The sequence below is a fragment of the Macrosteles quadrilineatus genome, unplaced genomic scaffold (assembly GCF_028750875.1).
Source record: "Macrosteles quadrilineatus isolate MER2022 unplaced genomic scaffold, UCM_ALF_1.0 Scaffold_1__1_contigs__length_201487025, whole genome shotgun sequence".
Classification (NCBI taxonomy): domain Eukaryota; kingdom Metazoa; phylum Arthropoda; class Insecta; order Hemiptera; family Cicadellidae; genus Macrosteles; species Macrosteles quadrilineatus.
In genome coordinates this window covers 168,453,251-168,471,396 of record NW_026542594.1, presented here as the reverse complement: position 1 = coordinate 168,471,396, position 18,146 = coordinate 168,453,251, and the positions used below count along the sequence as shown (strand labels likewise).

Here is an 18,146-nt window from a genome sequence, read left to right as displayed (position 1 = left end):
CGCTTCCGCGCCTAGGATAGCCCAGCTTAACTCTGAATAGCTTTTGCGCAAACAAGAACTTATTTACTTATATTGCCCAATAACACAATTTGGTAGATATATTACATTAATATTCATAAGTGTATAATGAGTACAGTATAACGCCGACTATCCGAATTAATTGGGACTGGGGTCGATTTGGATAATCAAAAGTTTGGATAATTGCAGTACACTCTGCGCATCAAATCATCATTTTTCTATTACTTTTTATTGTAAATGTACAATTCTTCCAACTAACTAGTAGTGTGGGAGTACGTTTTAATTTAACCGCTTAGTCAAATTTTTGTTCGTTTGTTTATAATGTTTTAGTATAGTTTTTTTAATTAATATCAGATATACCTCAATGAGAAATGCTACACGTTTCACAGCTAACAATGCTTGCAGGAGTTTTGGTATGTAATTTTTTAAACTGTATTTTGGTTTTGTGTATTTTGTACAATTTTTGAATATAAAAAACTGTTTTTGTAGTTGATTTGGTGTAAAGTTGAACACAATTGTAAATAATCAAAACACAAAACTAAATCCACTTATCTGGAGTTTCTCGTGTAGCTGTCAGGGATTTTTAATTTTTGTTGATTGGCGTATTCCAATTATTGTAGAAAAGACTCAAGAATAACATGTGTAAACAAGCCCCTAAATAAATTGTGTACAGTAGACTCCCGCTAGTCCAGATCGGCAATCATGATTTTTTTAGTGGCACAGTACAGTAGAAGTCTGATTATCCAAGCGAAACGGGAGCGAGACTACCTCGGATGGTAAAAAAATCGGATAATACGGCGGTAAAAATTATTACCGGTAGATCTGCATTTGCTATTATCAATACTGTGGACCTGGAACAAAATTTAAAAAAAAGCTATATACAGTACTGTACTTGTTCGACTCTTGATAGTCCGGATTTTTCGTAATCCGGACCGGACGTCCGCCACATTAGTCCAGATGAGCGAGAGTCTACTGTAAATGGGTAGTAATTCCATGGATCATGTTATCATTCTTGGTTTATCCAGTGTTCATATAGAAAAATACTTATAATTAAACTTTTTTTTATAACTGTTAAAATAGCAGTAGAGAGTTCTTGGCTTTATGTAACTAACTTCCCTATTGAGTTTTGTGTAGACTGCACTTAAGATATTTTAGTTTTGAATAGATGTATCTACAATGTAGGCCTACATATATTTCTATAAGAGTAATCTAAAACATTCTAGTAAATAGTTTTGAAAGACTAACTTTTTATAACTTAAGTCATATCTCACTGCAATGAATGGTGAAGCTACAGGTTCAAATAAAAGAAACTGAAAAAAATCTTTCTTTAATTCATAATATTAAGAGAAATTTAATATATAAATATTTTTTAGAAGTTTTTATCAAACCTTGATGTATTATTTTGTCTTATATCTTGTGTTTGACTATTATACTGTATAGTGATAATCATTTAATCTTTTGTGCAGAACAAAGAAAAGCCAGAGCCGCAAGCTTCGGCCCGCAAAGCGGTGCTGAGCAACTTGCCCCGTGTGATAGCCAGTGTCGCTGTGCTGTGGCATGCGCTCACTCAGCGGAAAGAGAGGTAACTTACCAGGGATACTTTGGAAACATTGTTTGTCTTATATGTGTAGACTGTTCTTAATTAATCTTGGCTGTATCTAAAGAATGATGATTTTCTATTTTAAAATCTGTTGGCACTTTTCAACAGTATGAACTCAGGTTGTGTGTCCCATCTCAGCTCTGCTATGTCCCAAAGCAGCCCATTTCATGTCCCTAGCTCCATACAATTGTTAACAAATCCAAATCTTAAACTATTTCTGACTAGTGCATTCAACTTTTTATTCAATAAGGACCACCCTAGAATTTGTGACTTTTTTAATTATCTCTAGTAGTTGCTTCAAAATAAGTAATATGCGACGTATTTACATTTTAAAATCTCTTAGTAATATTACAGATACTAATGCCTTGTTAAGAAATTGTTTATAAACTTATTTTCATTTAAGATCCTCGAGTTTTTTTTAAATCTCCAAGTAGATAGCGATAAATTAGACTTCTTTTTTGAGCTGTAAGATTTGACATGTCAATTTTAAATTTTAAATCTTGAAAAGGTAATACTGTTCTTTTTTATTTCACTGTCTTGCAAGGCACATTGATTAGAAACTAAAACATTATGACACAGTTGTGCCCAGACCTAGTTGGTAGTGTACAAAAATCATTGGCAACTGATACGTTTGTATAGGGAGAGTGAGAACTGTGAGGCAGGCAGTGCTAGAGTAGTCAGACAACAGCTGTTGGAGTTCCTCAGTCCCATCGCACTGCATCACGGCACCAGCTTCCTGGCAGCCATGGCAGTCGTGTGGCGGGAACGCAGACCTACCACATTGCAGACCAATTACACTGTGAGTCTAGAAAATATTTGTTGTGAGAGTTGTTGTACGGGCTTTTTCTACTCAAGCAACATTTTTGAACAGTTTAAGTGAACGGTTTGAGCTGGTCTTATTACCCTGAATCAGGGACCTTTTGTTAGTAGGAATGGTTAAATGTTAATTGCCATGATTGATAATGCTCGTAATCAAATCTTCAGACGTCAGAGGTGTTTTTTTTTTTTTTTTTTTTTTAGAAAATATGTCAAAGTACTTTGTGTGGTCAAAGCTATGTCAACACAGAACCCCTGTTAACCGAAACCAGGGTTAACCGAAACCAGGGTTAACCGAAACGGTTCCATAAATTAATACAGGGCTAAAATATCAGTACAATATGTAATACGTAAACAGCGAGGCATAGAGCCGCTGTCTCTAGAAAGGGGCTTTTCTAACCCATTGTAAGATTTTTGTAGCTGAAATAAAACACTGTATTACATAGACATTGTCTTTTATTGATTTTTCCTACACACCATGGCATAGGCTAATTATTAGTATATAACTGGTTAACCGAAAAATTTGTTATCTGAAACGGCTCTCCCCCTTTATTCCGGGGTTCTAAACCTAAGGGGGGTGTCAAACCCCTTATTAACCGAGTTTCTACTGTATACGTTGAGTTTTTTTGAGAAAATCTATGGTTCTATATAATATAAACACCTTCTGTCTAAAATCAAAGCACAGTTCGTTTGAAGAACCTCTGGAAGGTACATATTTATACATGATTTGGAAGGGAAGAATGTTCTGGTTTTTTTAACACAACCCAAATTACAAAAGTACCTAGAGACAGCAACAATCTAATAAGCTGGTAACTCTGTACCGTTTACTTCACTGCCAATCAGCTTAAATGCATTGATAGACTGTTGCCTACTCAGTTTGGTGTAATAGAGAATTAATTTTAATTTTTTTTTACTTAATTAATTTAAAAGTATATGAATTTATTACAATGGAAATTTTACAAAAGAGAGTACAGTACAATCAGAATTTAACAATTAATTTTTAGACAAAAAAAATTTTGCAATCCCAGCTCCATCTTCAAATTCACTCGCTGACCGCCATTTTTTCTAGTTCGTCTCAGACACATACTGGTTGCCCTTAAAACTGCAATGGGCAGATTCTAATTCACTTTTCAAAGTTTCTGGTGTAGGGTGTTCTCCAGAAATAAATAAATATTCAAGAAAGAAATTGAAAACTAAAATCTTTTAATAAGGTCCAACATGGTGTGTTTGCAAGCTTCAATACTGTGCATTGTAGGCTTACGTTTTTGTTTTCTCTATATCCCAGTTTTTATTTTAATTAGTCTACAATTAGCAGTATGTTATCAATGAGTGCTGATGCAGGTGATGTCTCCGGCCAGTGAAGGTCAGCAAGTGTTGGTTCAGCTGCTGAGTGCCATCAAAGCCATGCCTATAGACACCCTAGTACAGACGCTACACCAGGTGGTCAAACAGCCTGCCATGAACCAGGTAACTGTAAATAACCACTTGATATACACTCTCATTGTGACAATGTGGGTATATTTCATTGTCATGTCTGTTTAAATTTACTCAAAATGTACTCATAAGGTATTGCATGGGGATGTGAATTTTTGTTTTGTTTGATTTTATACACAGCAAATTGTGTTTAATGTCTTCTTTAATGTCTCCGTCACTGATATGACAATCGATCAAAACATTTATTAATTGTAAGTAAAAATAGGCGAGGGATAAAACAGACTCGTCTGTATATTCATAAGTTTTAAATTTTTATAATAATTTGCCAAAAAGGTACAAGATTTTCATGAAAAATGTTTTAAAAGTAAGGTTATACATTTCCCTATGTACAATTGTTTTTTTAATGTTTGTAACTACAACCTAAATTGTTGCTGATTTTGATTTGTTGCTTTGTATATACCTACTATTAATTAAGAAAATGAAACAGTGTCCAGATTGGTGTAATCGCTGAAGTGCAAATGTATTTATTATATTTATGGAAATATTTTTCTGGCAAATAATGACTTCTGGGTTTTATAAAAAGTTGAATTATGTGTATAATTATGGGAGACGAACCAATTTTCAAGAAACAATATAGTCACCCTAGGTTCTTAACTCTAAAGTTTGTTTTACCACTTTGACGATGTGTAAAGTAATTCTTATTAGCAGCGAGTTTAACCATTCAATGTGTTGACAGCAAACAGCCATGAGTGTGGAGGTGTCGGCTCTCGAGTTGTTCCACCACTACCTACAGCTGGTGGCGGGGGTGAGTCTAGCGGAGAGCTGGGGTTCGCTGCTGTCACTGCTGAGAGAGGGCCCGTCACTGTCTGCCCCCGCACAGTTCCTGCTGGTGGGGGTGCTCAGTCAGTTTGTGCACCGCTGCCCCCCACTGCAGGACAAGAAGGACCACCGCGACCTACAGGACATCACTGCCAAGGTATAGTACAGGTCTATTACTCCTTCTTTTAAAAATTGAGTTCTAGATTGAAATTAAGTTTGAACTATTAAAATCTTAAATAAGCCGTGAATTTCATGGTTAAATCAAACTAATATGGGCAGATTCTAATTCACTTCTCAAAGTTTCTGACGTAGGGTGTTCTCCAGAGATAAATAAATATTCAAGAAATTAAGAAATTGAAAACTAAAATCTTTATTTTAAAAACTTGAACCCACAAACTGAAAAAATTTCATTCCGAAGATCAGTAAATCTTAAGATGGTAAAATAAGAATGATTAGAAACAGGCCTAAACATCCTCTTCACAAAATTTTCATAACCTTCCTTAATCACGCAAACTTTTCTAACAACTTCGGCAACCGGTGTAACATTCTAAGTAACTGTCCTAGAAAATGCCGAAAGTAATAAAAATCCCCCCCTCAAAAATAACTAATACAAATTATTATCCAAATGTTTTTCTTTTTAACTTTAAAATTATGTTGAACGCACAGACAATTATTTTAAATATGTTAATATTAAATATTAACATAATATGTCAATGTTATATAAATATAACAAATATGTGACCAAATTTTTAAAATTATCAAAACCATAGTTTGTAGCATCTGAATAATGATGAAACGTATGATTTTGCAGCTGGTGGAGTCGTGTTCGCAAATCGCCGGTGCTAATCTGGAACAAACGACGTGGTTGAGGAGGAACTTGGCCGTGAAAGAGGAGGAAATCCCACAACCTCCCTCGCCTGAGTGTGCTGATAAATGTAAGTTGTAACTCCAACAATACAAACATTATTAACTCATGTTATGCCATTGTACCTCTTTGTATCTCTTTGTTGTCTTATGATTTTTTAACAGGAACTTAATTGATGGTTGGATTATTTTTCAGTAGTACAAAGTGTAACTGACATTAAAAATTATCAAAATTTATAATAACGATCCCTCTTACTAGAAGAATCTTAGCATAAAATGCATGTTTCTCCACCAATAATCCACGTTGTAAGACAGTGCTTATCTCCAAAAAAAAAAACCAAAAAAAAACACATGTTCTTTTACTGAGTTAGGTAAAAATTTGAGATGGGATAAATTCTTGGACAAAAGTTGCTTAAATAATTGATTCAGACATTTGTTTTGCAAGAAAACAAGTTTTCCATCTCAATAAAATATGCTTGAAGTGTCTGTGTGAAAGTGTTACTTGTGTACCTGTTGTGTAATGTAATTGCTTATTAATACAAGGGTTGTATGTAAATTAAGGTCTCCATTTAGCTCTTGTCGCAGCCAAGCATGCTGGATCAAATCCAAGACCAACTTTTTATTCCTTACTTTTCATCCATTAATATTCTAGTAGGTCCCCACCTCTGTGGGACGGTTAGTCTTGTCACAGTATTTGAAACTCCAAAATTAACAATCCCGCCAAATATGAATATTGTTCTGTGATTCGGTTTCTCTAAGAAGGGGGTAAACCGCAGTTGATTAAATCAGAATCAGAAAAGCTTTATTCAAGATTTATACAATATATACATGTATTTTATGAGTAGCTATACAAATTACTGTTGCAAGTTGACAGATGTGTATGCTATAGGGTTTTAAGGTAAGTGTAACCTATAAGTGGCTTAGGGAGTTTGTAGAAGGCTTAACACATTCACACAATTGAGCCACTAGTGAGTGCTCAGCAGTTTCCATCAATACATGACTACCAAGTGTCAGTAAACTGCACATACAGGGGAATTTGAGGAAACTTTGCTTGCTGATTGGCGTGTTTCAGACTTCCAGAGCTGACCGTTGTCTTCTAAATACGTTCCCTATTAGTTTGACCCTCTTGTTTAGTCCATTTTATACATCCAAACACACTACTCCATTCACGTCAACTAGATATCGACTTAATAGAGGCTTAAAACTGAAACCACAGAAATCGTAATTACAGACCCCGGTTTATACTTGGCAGGTGCTTCAATTTCACTAAACGTTTTAAAATACTGTGATGAGAGTTATCGTTCCATAGAGTTGGGAATGGGCTGGAACAGTAGTGGATGAAGCAAAATACACTACGTTGGTCTCAGATTTGGATATAGCTTGCTATGCTTGGACAGGAGCTGGATGAAGACTTCATGGACAACACTCGTAGAAGTTTAACTGTTGGATTAATATAAATTGAATAGCTTTATTACCTTTTCTAATCAACTTAACGACTTACAATGACTATAACACTAACTGTATCAATTTTCTACTCTTCAAAATTTTGGATTTTTAATTTATCGATCAAAGTAAGTAATCATAAGTAATAATTTTGGCCAAGTTATTTGTGTATTACATTTTTGTCCTTGGGAAAGTCTATATTTAATTTTTAATAGAATGGGGAGAGAAAATAGAAAACCTGCAGTTTATATGGTTTTGTTGCATAAATCTTTTAACTTCCAAATTCAACAATGTTTATTTAGATTCTTAAAATTAGGCCTCCTACAAATTTGTTTGGTTATAATGTGAAGATAATCTTCTTTATCTTTTTAAACTTTGCATGTTTAAATTTTTTTGAAATCATTCGATTATTTTTACACTTTTTCTAACTAAAGAGAATATGACATCCATTCTAATTGTTCTTTTTTGTAGCTTTGATTTGCTATATGTTATGTTTTAGAATTTATCTCAGCTTTTATCAAGCTTTTAATGCTATTTTACCTCACAGCGTAATAATTAACATGCAATGAAATTACCTGACTATATTAGAGTGAAATGTAACTCTTATAATTCAATTGAAATCACAAATCGTCTCATTATCCATAATCAATACAAGGCAAATAATGGTTGAAACCAGTTTTGAAAAATATTTAATAAACTATCCAATCAATAAAATTGTATCCTTTAATTGTTGATATTAAAGTGACATGGAATCCCACTTTCGCATGACTTTTTTCTCTCCGAGTGAGCATGTAGGGGTCTAAAAAGCATGACTACCGTTCATTGTCAATAACAGTTTTTGTCACTGTTAATCTTTGTTGCATGATTCCAGATGTCAAGTGTTTACCGTCTCTAATTTACAATGCAGATTTTTCTACTTTAAATCGATAGCCTTGAAATATTTTCACAGATGAAATATTGGTTGTTGCCCGTTTGTATAATGCACAATCGCTTTCGCTTTGCCTTGTGTAAATCTATATAAAAAAGCTTAAACTGCACTATTCTGTAATTTCACCATTTGAACCTGTGTAATTTGTAACCATTAGCACATTGTATGGTGTTATATGAACATTCTTCCTGTATTGTAAGTATTTCTTTTATTTCAGAGATATTTTTTACAAGTGGTTTAATTAAATAAAAATGATTAAAAATCTATCTAAAAAATCAACCATGCACCCATAGGAGTTCAGAAAATTTTCAAATTGAGCATCCAATGTCCCAAACAAGATTTTAAACCTCGACAAAAGTCTGTGAAAATATTTGTTTACAAAACCAATTTTGTAGTATCTGTGTACTACTTGTTTTAGTGATATAGATAATCGTTAAAAATACTCTAGATAGATTAGGTGTTAGAGTAGTTTTCGCTTCAGTGGGTTGAAAGTGCTCTCAAGCGGCACATTTACCTTTCCGTTATTATCCATTTAGATGAAGAAATAGAATCAGAACCAGTGGTTAACGGCATAGACAACCTTACCTCTTACGATGTCTCGCTCTCGCCGGCAAAGAAGAATAAGTCCAAATCGAAACTGAAACGAGTGACGAAAAAGATCCGGCAGGACGCTGAAAAGCTGCAAATCCGAGCACTACATCAATGGTTTTCTCGCTCATTTGTGCATGAGGGAAATTTCCCTGTAGACACGGAAAGTTTACGAAGTAAGTATAGTCGTGAGGGAGCGGGGCATGAATGCTGCTTGCTTGGGCTTCATATCACACTGTTGTACATACTCACTGCCTGCCTTTTCTTCACATCCGCCATATTGGATCTCTCGCGAAAAAACTACTCATAGATGTTTTTATTTTCATTGGACATTTTGTATTTACCAAATTTATCTTCACAGAATTAAAGTTGTAGTCATTATCATTTTCTATATACATGTACATTTATTTCATCGTGCCCCTCTCAATCATAGTGAAATAACCTCATAATATTTGTTTATATAGTTGGAGCTACCTGAAAAACTATACATATCCTGAAATAACCTGTTTTACTATAACATTTCAAATTATAACTACTTTTTTAAATTCTAATATATTTGGGGTCTCTTAAAATATCTTTTTTGTTACTGTTTTTTCCCCGAATTGACTCTGTCTAACTCGGTAAAATCAAATAAAATAACCAAAAACTCTGAAAGTGCATAGGAGTATAATTTTTAAATTTTGACAAAAACAAAACAATGTGATTTCTTATTACATTTTCAAATAATCCAGTAAATTTGTATTTAAATTTACTCATAGCGAGAAAGTTTTGGGGTAGTTTTGATTTTTTCCATTTCTTATGTATTTTGGGGTGCTGAATCCGAATCTGAGGTTTGCCAACAAAAATTCTTGACGCAACATTGACAAAAATGAGAAAAATATGGAAAAAATTATATTTTTTTGTAATATTTAGCTTATAACTCACAAACTATCAACTTTTTGTTATTAGTCTATATTATAAAAATTAAAGTACACAAAATTTGCTACAAAATGTACCCCTAATGTGATAATCTCCGATGAACCGTTTAGGCTCCAGAGCTATTTGAAAATTGGAACATTTTGTGTTAGTTTTTAAATTTCTCCAATTATTCTGTCAATGACATATATTCATTGTATATGCCCAGGCAAAGGTCTTATATAAATACAAAGTGTTAAAATTGATTAATTTTGTGTTACTGAACCGTTGACAGTTTATTTAGTGAACAGAAAAGTCACACGAACTGTTGCCGTTTAAATTATCCTCACTCAGAGGGTTGTAATGAGGCAGGTTCTGGCAAACGTTTCGATGCATTATTTGTGAGCATTCTAGCTTGTTCATCTGGACAATTAAAAAAGGGTAAAAGTAAAAAAAATTACACATAATAATAAGTAATACCAAAATCAAGATTATCAAAATTAAAATAACAGCAATCTGTTAATCATGTAATATCGTATGCACCTGATGACGTGATATTTAGATATACGTAATAATAAAATGTTATGTAGGCATATACTGTTGCTAAGCATTTACATTGTGTGTAGATTTAACAAGTTAATAAATAAAGGAATGTGCGTTTGGTACTATACTTACTTTCTTACTTACTTAGATTCTAGCATCACAGCCCATCGTACATCCTCAATCGTATTGGCACCCATTATAAAATTTTCTGTGTAAAATTTCAAGACCGATGCATGGCTTAGAGTGATTGGCACAGTTACCATAGACCAATACTAATTTTTTTCACCCCCATTCATTCACCCGAATGTAAATGTAAACTCTAAGCGAGTTATGTCCACACAGCTGCTTGAGTTGGGGGCAGTGAGGCAACGTTGGATTTAGTTTTCTAGCCAAAATTTGTATTGACTATCTTAAGTCAATTAACCCTTACCACTCTCATGTAGGCCTATGCCCTAAGCCCTAGGACCTACAATTTATCAAATCTACACACAATGTAAATGCTTAGCAACAGTATATGCCTACATAACATTTTATTATTCACGTATATCTTAATATCATGTCATCAGGTGCATAAGATATTACATGATTAATAGATTGGTGTTATTTAAATTTTGATAGTTTTGATTTTGGTATCTCTTATTATTATGTGTAATTTTTTTACTTTTAACCTTTTTTTAATTGTTCAGATGAACAAGCTAGAATGCTCACAAATAATGCATCGAAACGTTTGCCAGAACCTGCCTCATTACAACCCTCTGAGTGAGGATAATTTAAACGGCAACAGTTCGTGTGACTTTTCTGTTCACTAAATAAACTGTCAACGGTTCAGTAACACAAAATTAATCAATTTTAACACTTTGTATTTATATAAGACCTTTGCCTGGGCATATACAATGAATATATGTCATTGACAGAATAATTGGAGAAATTTAAAAACTAACACAAAATGTTCCAATTTTCAAATAGCTCTGGAGCCTAAACGGTTCATCGGAGATTATCACATTAGGGGTACATTTTGTAGCAAATTTTGTGTACTTTAATTTTTATAATATAGACTAATAACAAAAAGTTGATAGTTTGTGAGTTATAAGCTAAATATTACAAAAAAATATAATTTTTTCCATATTTTTCTCATTTTTGTCAATGTTGCGTCAAGAATTTTTGTTGGCAAACCTCAGATTCGGATTCAGCACCCCAAAATACATAAGAAATGGAAAAAATCAAAACTACCCCAAAACTTTCCTGGTAAAAACACAAATTAACTGAATTAAAACCTGTATTATTAGGAGAGGCATGGGAAAAAATTAGTTATACATTAGTCTTCCAAAGTTTACCCTCAATAACAAAGCAGTTTCAATTTCTCGGTGAGTGTTTGCATTTTTATACAAGTTTCACAAAACACTCTACATGTGTTATTTACGACCCTGCAAGCGACCCTAGGGTCAAACTACAAATTTGTTAATAAAATAGTTACACATTGCCTTTGCCATTGGAATCTAGTGCTACTTGCGGACAGTTCGGTTATTAAGATCAGGACATGAGTCATATATATCAAACAACCGGAGCGCTAGCCTTAAACCAGTCAATACCATAACCATGAATTTGTTGGTAAAAGGTGAGTCATTTATTTTCTTTAAAAGCTTAAACTTAAATTTAAGTTGCCAATGTTTTTCAGAGAAATATGAGGAAAATTTACTATGTTACTTGCTCAGTTTTAATTTTTGACCCTTTTTCCTCCTAACTCTTACGAGGGTGGTGGGGGGTTCAGGGGTTTCTTCTCAAAAAAACTGGTGTAAACTAAGTCTCCAAAATGACAGTGTTATACCATTTCTTTGTCCAAAGTTAGTGTAACAAATTACTTTACGCAATGTGTATATACATATGTATGTTCGAGGAGGGGGGGCGGTCGCCCCGTTCGCCCCCCCTCTGGATCTGCCACGGTTTGGTTCACATAATACAGAGTTTGTGCGACTGGACTGTATTTGTTATCTTGGTTTTTGCTTATTTCTAGTAGTTCTATAAATACAAATCTTTGTTGAAAATAGTATCCCACTGAGTTGTATTTAAATGTTTTATCACCTACACGGGAGTCCCAATGACCCAACCCATTTAGTCCAAATGTCCGGATTATCTGACCCATCCCTTGAGGTAAAAAGGTTATGGGATTTATACTAAAAAAAGCTATGTAAACACTAACCAAGATATCCTGCTGACCGGGAACCGGGAATTGTATAGTAGGTGAATTTGATGACCCTTGAAAAGTCTTAGAATCAAACGTGAATTTTTGCAGTGCGGGAAATTTTTAATAACTGCCAAAATCCAATAGCTAGTTATTCATTGAAGGCATTCCGTTGGTTCTCTATTAAGCTCGTCATAAAATTAGAAGAACACAATCGCAGGAGATGATCATTGTTGAGGTGATCGAAATGGGTAAATCACAGATTTTTCCGCCATTGCAGACGATCATGATGTCGACGTGCTCATGGGTAATAATGTTGTTGCCGTGATTGCAATAGCAGTATGACCATTTACTCTCATAAAAGTGCTGTGTTTGATTTTAAAGTAATTTTACTGCATTTACGGCTAATGTAAACAATTTGTAAAGGTTTTTTTTTAATTTTTGGGGCACCACCACCTCCCTCCCATTACATGTGCTATGTGGCATGGGGGCTCGCTGTGCACGATTCATCCCCCGCCCAGATGTCCCAGATGTCCCCCTCACCCCATCATGTTAGATGTAGATAAATGGGAATAGTTGTAGCAAATATAACACGTGATTAGCAGTGCTTTAGACACACCAAATAGAAATCCCGTTTTATATTGCTTTTGATTGGTTAGCATTTCATCGGCCCTCAAACTTGTTTTAAATTATATTAGCAGTGTTAAACTCTGTAGACATATACTAGTTTACCTTATTGTATTTATATTAATGCAATCATACCTTAAACAGAGGTAAGTTATTTAGGTTCAATTCTGTCTAATAAGTCTTTGGAACAGAAAATACCAAGGATATGTTAAAAGTCAGGTGGAGAAAGGATGCCATTTGTATTTGAGGTAACTTTATAACTGATAAATAGATGTTGTTTATATTTTTGTAGGTTGGTTTTGTGTTATTATAAAGACAGGCTTTGTTACTAAAATGATTAAGTTACATTGTTTCTTTCTTTGCAAAACTTTATTACTTGTTGGAGTATTTTTCATGTTATTTTCTGGAAGAATTTCACATTATATAAAAATCAAGTTTAACTGTCATGTCAATGGGTTTAAAGTGTAATATGTGAAGGATCTCGTATAACTTTGAACAATTTGATTTAAAAAGGAAGGAATTTGTTTTAGTTTCTTTTCTTGTGGTGTGTATTTATAAGAAACCCAGTATTTGTAAAAAAATTGTGTTTTTACATTTTCAACTGTGTCTAGGTTTATTTTTTATATCAAAGGGCTGGCTTCTACTAATGCTAATGTTTTAACAGGTTTATGTCTGTACGATTGCAAATTAAATTTCATATCTCAAATTTTTATGTTGCGATTTTTTATGTAGAGAAAAAGCTGCTATTTAAATAATATTTTGTGTGTTTATTTGTTAGCCCTTCATTTGAATTAATTGAATCAATTCTGTATTCACTTTTTAACTCTGTCAAAAAAGATTTTGTTCACATTTATGAATGATTTTTAAAGATAGTAGCTTCTTCTCTACCAAAACCGTTCTCTTAAATGTATAATCCTTCTATTTCTCATCTAATTAATGTAAATCTCTGATTTATTTCCTAAAAACATTTATTATTATATGTTTTATAATTATTTGTGGTAATGGTCTTTATGATTTTAAATGTATTTGATCAGTTGCTATATTTTTTATAATCTTTCCTTGATGAATTTATCTGTTAAAATGTGTAAGTTTGATTTGAATGTCTGGTTTAAATTTCATCTAGCCTACTCAAAATTTGTGTTGAAATAAAAAAAAAAAAAATAGTAATAGTTGATTTTGAATTTTGAGACACCATTTCCATATTTTCATTCATTCATTCATTTGTGAATTTGTTATATGTGTATTTTCTAACGGTTTCAACGTAAGCTATTGTAAAAGAAATTGATCATGCATGTTGTTTTTTAAATTATTTTTACAATCTTTTGGTGTTTTACTTAAGCTTGTTCACAAATTTGACTTTATTAATTTTCAAAATCCATCTTTACTTTACATTTAATACTAAAATCCTAATATAGTTTTTTTTCTATTGCTGAATTGCTAGATTAGATTACTATCCGTTTTGTTATAAAATCCATTGTAGAAAATTCAAACTTGTTCATTACAAAGTGAAAAGTGTTGCTTTGTTATAACAAATTGTTTCGATTATAAAATAAATACATAAATACGAGGGTTGTTTTTAAGTAAGAGCCGTTTGCGTATAGCTTCTGAGTTCGCATGGACACCGCAGCGAGTCCCCACTTAATAGAATCATTTGTGAACAGACCGGCGCTATTTGCAGCTCTGTAGCTGACAGTGCATTTTGCTGTGTGTCTAGAAAATTTGAAAAATTATTTAACATTCTCTGCCGCATGCGAGATAAGGTCAGTTATTTGTTTTATGACAGCAAAAAACATATCAACTGCAGACATTTTTATTCACAGACGACTACATTTTATGGCCCTAATGCAATGATAGAGGGTTAAGTTCAGAAACAAGTTAAGGAGTTTTAAAATGGCCGTGGAAAAGCCCATTTTGGAATTGTGTTTTGGTGGGTACCCAAACTTCTCACAGAAAACTACATGAAAGGTCTTCATGGCCATTTTTATACTCCCTTAACCCATTTCCACACTCAACCCACACTCATTGCATTAGGGCCACAACCTTCAGTCCTGACGATGAATGACGGCATCGGATATGTCTCTTTGTGGTTGAAAAACATTTCACTGATTTTATCTCTCATTCGGGGAGATTCAATAATTTAAAAAAACATTCACACACATCAAAAGCGTATTTGTCACCTACAGAGCTGCAAATGGCGCCGTTCTGTTCATAAATGATGCTAGTAAGTGGTAAGGAGCCTCGTTGCGGTGTACACAAAAACTAAGATACTGTAGGCACAAACAGCCTGTACTTAAAAAACAACCCTTGTATCTTGAAATGTAGTGAACATTTATTTTAAATAAATATAACAATCCACTATGTATTTAAACAAACTTTCATTGTTTGAAACTGTACAATTTGTAATTTAATCAGGAAAGAAGGAATGTTTGCACAACTAACTTACCAAGAAAAGAGTTTCTAGGCAGTTGAAAGAACACCTAAAGTTTACAATACAAATAATTTTATATTTCCCCCTACAAGTGGACTTGTTCAGGAGTAGTTACAAAACTGCCTGGAACTCTTTTTGGATAATCTTAGGGGTGTATCCACTCTCCTTCCTCCTTAATTTATTCCTAATATAGTGATTTTTTTTCTCCAAAAACTAGTCTATAACATTGCATTAATTTATGAAAGACTACATTACTCACGTTTATATTCACAGTAAACACAGCCATAAAACAGGTTGTTTTGTGGCTTTAGACAGATCGGGATGTGTGAGTATTTCTAATTCGATCATAGCAATGAAAACTAGACGGAATATTATATTTTTTTTAACTTTTAATACTTTAATAACTTTAATGCTACTTTTAAATTTTTGATGATTTGATTTGTGTAATCAGAGTATTAATTATTAAATGTTTTACAGACAGTCCGGGCACAACATCAGTGGCCCAATACAGTGTGACCGCTCTAACTGTGTTGGCGCAAATGTTGGCACCATTGCTAGATGTTACGTACGGCAGCCAGGAGAAGGAGAGGGTGGTAGCACTGCTTACCGCACTCATGTACAACGTCACACCTTACCTTAAAAACCACACGTATGTATCAAAGTTGGCTTTCCGTTTGTTTACTATTATTATTCAGGGTGTCCACAGCTTCCATATTTCCCTGATCAGATTCCTGAAAAGTTTCTGATATCTTGGGTCTTCCTGATGTCTCCAAAACCCCACTGAATTTATAATGTATAGACATTTTTATTGCTTATAGTTAAGATTTTTACCTAGTATGTAGTAAATTGTCTGAACCAGTGTTTACTAACCTTTTTTCCAGGTGTACCTCTTAACTAGACAAAATATTTGGCGTACATTTGTCACGTGGATGTTATTATTGATGGATTATGTTTAATATTTTGACCTAACTAACCCATTCTCCAACCAAAAGAATGAATCATTCATAAAAAAGTTATTTTTCTCCAATAATTGATTAATACCTGAATGAAGTACTGAGTATCGAGAACAAAGGTTTTAATTTCACATATATTTCTTGAGTGCTGTTATTTTTCAGCAATTTAATCCTGTCATAATACTTGTACTTGTCAAATAGTCAAATGTAGAAGTACACTCACTATGTACCACATACGAAACATCTGCGTAACAGTAGTCTAAACCATGAGATATTTTTTGGCTGATCCCTGAAAAAGTTTGTTTAAGTGTGATAACATGGCATGGTTTTAGAATCAATATACATTTAAGTAGATATATTTCAATATAGACTCTTTGAAGATATATTGATTAGACCCTATAGGTTGTCAAACCTATAGGTTGCCCTTCAATTCCAAGTGAGATTGTTACCAGACCCAGATGTCATTTTTGTCATTGTGATATATATAATTTCTTAACCACCTCAACGCACCATGAATTGGTTCTCTAAACCATTAAGTAGCCAATTTAATAAAACCTCTTATTTATAAAGATTCCATTTAATCTATAACCGTGATGTTCCAGGCAGAGGAATGCGGCCAGTTTCTATGCATGTTCTCAGCTGGTGGCTAGCCTGTCAGGGTTCCAGTACACTCGCAAGGCTTGGCGCAAGGATGTGATGGATCTGCTGCTAGACCCGGCGCTGTTCCAGATGGAGACACGGACTCTGGCGTACTGGCGCACCATCGTGGACAACCTGATGAGTCAGGACACAGCGACCTTCCGCGACCTCATGAGTAAGTCTACATCACAGTCAAACCTGTGCACAATAATCCCATGGTCACTTGTAAGCCTGGCCCTCTATTAAAAAAAAATCAAACTTTAATATGATGAATCTCAATAGTTGGTATAAATCGTGTCAATTAGAGTTGCGAGCGCACATGCACACAAGAAGCCTTTCCCACTATCGCTGCTTTTGTTATTTTATTAAGTCATTTGAAAAATTAATTGTTGTTTGATTAAATTAATACCACTAGCGTCTAGTGGTGTGAATGTCAGTGTTGTTTGGAGCCTTTCCCTCATTCCTCCTTCATGCCATCCTGATTAACACAAACTTTTCTTTCTCATCAGTGTCTTTTAAGACTTCAGCTGTGATGCATTACAAACATTGCTTGAATATTAAGCGCCATATCTGTCCTGCAAAAATAGGATGTGAGTTATTGAAATTCATTATTTAGAGATCAAATTGGTAAGTTACAAAGTTAAAATCTGTTATTATCTCTTAAAACGTTGCTCTGTTTTAACACTCCTGTTCTGTTAGGCAGGGTATCAATGAGCCAAGGTAACTCGTTGAGTCTGTTCTCTTCCCGAGAGCAAGAGTACGAGCAGAGAGCTCAGCTGCTGAAGAGACTTGCCTTCGTCATTCTGTGTAGTGAGAAGGACCAGTTCCACAAACACACGCCTGACATACAAGGTACGTCTTTACCCTAATCCGATGGGTAGTTTGGGAATTTTCATTCATGCATCTTTTTTGTCAAAGTTCATACAAAAAAATCATAAAAGAGGTTAGGTTTTGATTTTAAAGGATGGTGAATGGGTTTTTAAGTCCTTAGGAATGGACTAGACCTGAAATTTCGGGAAACTTGAAAAAAATATATTTCTGATCTTTGGACGGGATGAAATTTGATTCAAAATTTTGCTGGGCGCTGGATTTGTTCCTAATGTCAGCGATTTGCAATCGTGAGTGACAAAGATTATGTCTTGATGATCACAGGAGATGTTAACCTTAACAACTTTGCCGCCAAGGCAGGTAATGATGATGTCTATAGTTTCTTTGCTGTATACAAAGAAAAATCGCGTCCTGTAAATTAAGAAGAATCTTGTCCATCTATTAAATAAGAAAGACAGCGTTAAGTGGCAAATCACTCTTTTGCTGAAGAATCTTCTTAGTTTATCATCATTCTCATTGTCTGTTACAGAGAGACTTGCGGAGAG

General features: G+C 34.0%; 1 protein-coding gene across 1 annotated transcript in view; it reads left to right on the top strand.

Moving 5' to 3' along the window:
• Nucleotides 1–18,146, top strand: part of LOC128989456 (protein dopey-1 homolog) — a 91,796-nt gene that overhangs the window by 67,134 nt on the left and 6,516 nt on the right. Inside the window, exons 24-32 of the mRNA XM_054411352.1 lie at nucleotides 1,485–1,600; nucleotides 2,258–2,417; nucleotides 3,776–3,901; nucleotides 4,605–4,844; nucleotides 5,499–5,622; nucleotides 8,459–8,686; nucleotides 15,659–15,830; nucleotides 16,737–16,948; nucleotides 17,473–17,625. Of these exons, the coding sequence (XP_054267327.1) occupies nucleotides 1,485–1,600; nucleotides 2,258–2,417; nucleotides 3,776–3,901; nucleotides 4,605–4,844; nucleotides 5,499–5,622; nucleotides 8,459–8,686; nucleotides 15,659–15,830; nucleotides 16,737–16,948; nucleotides 17,473–17,625 (1,531 nt within the window). The remainder of the gene's footprint in view (nucleotides 1–1,484; nucleotides 1,601–2,257; nucleotides 2,418–3,775; nucleotides 3,902–4,604; nucleotides 4,845–5,498; nucleotides 5,623–8,458; nucleotides 8,687–15,658; nucleotides 15,831–16,736; nucleotides 16,949–17,472; nucleotides 17,626–18,146) is intronic.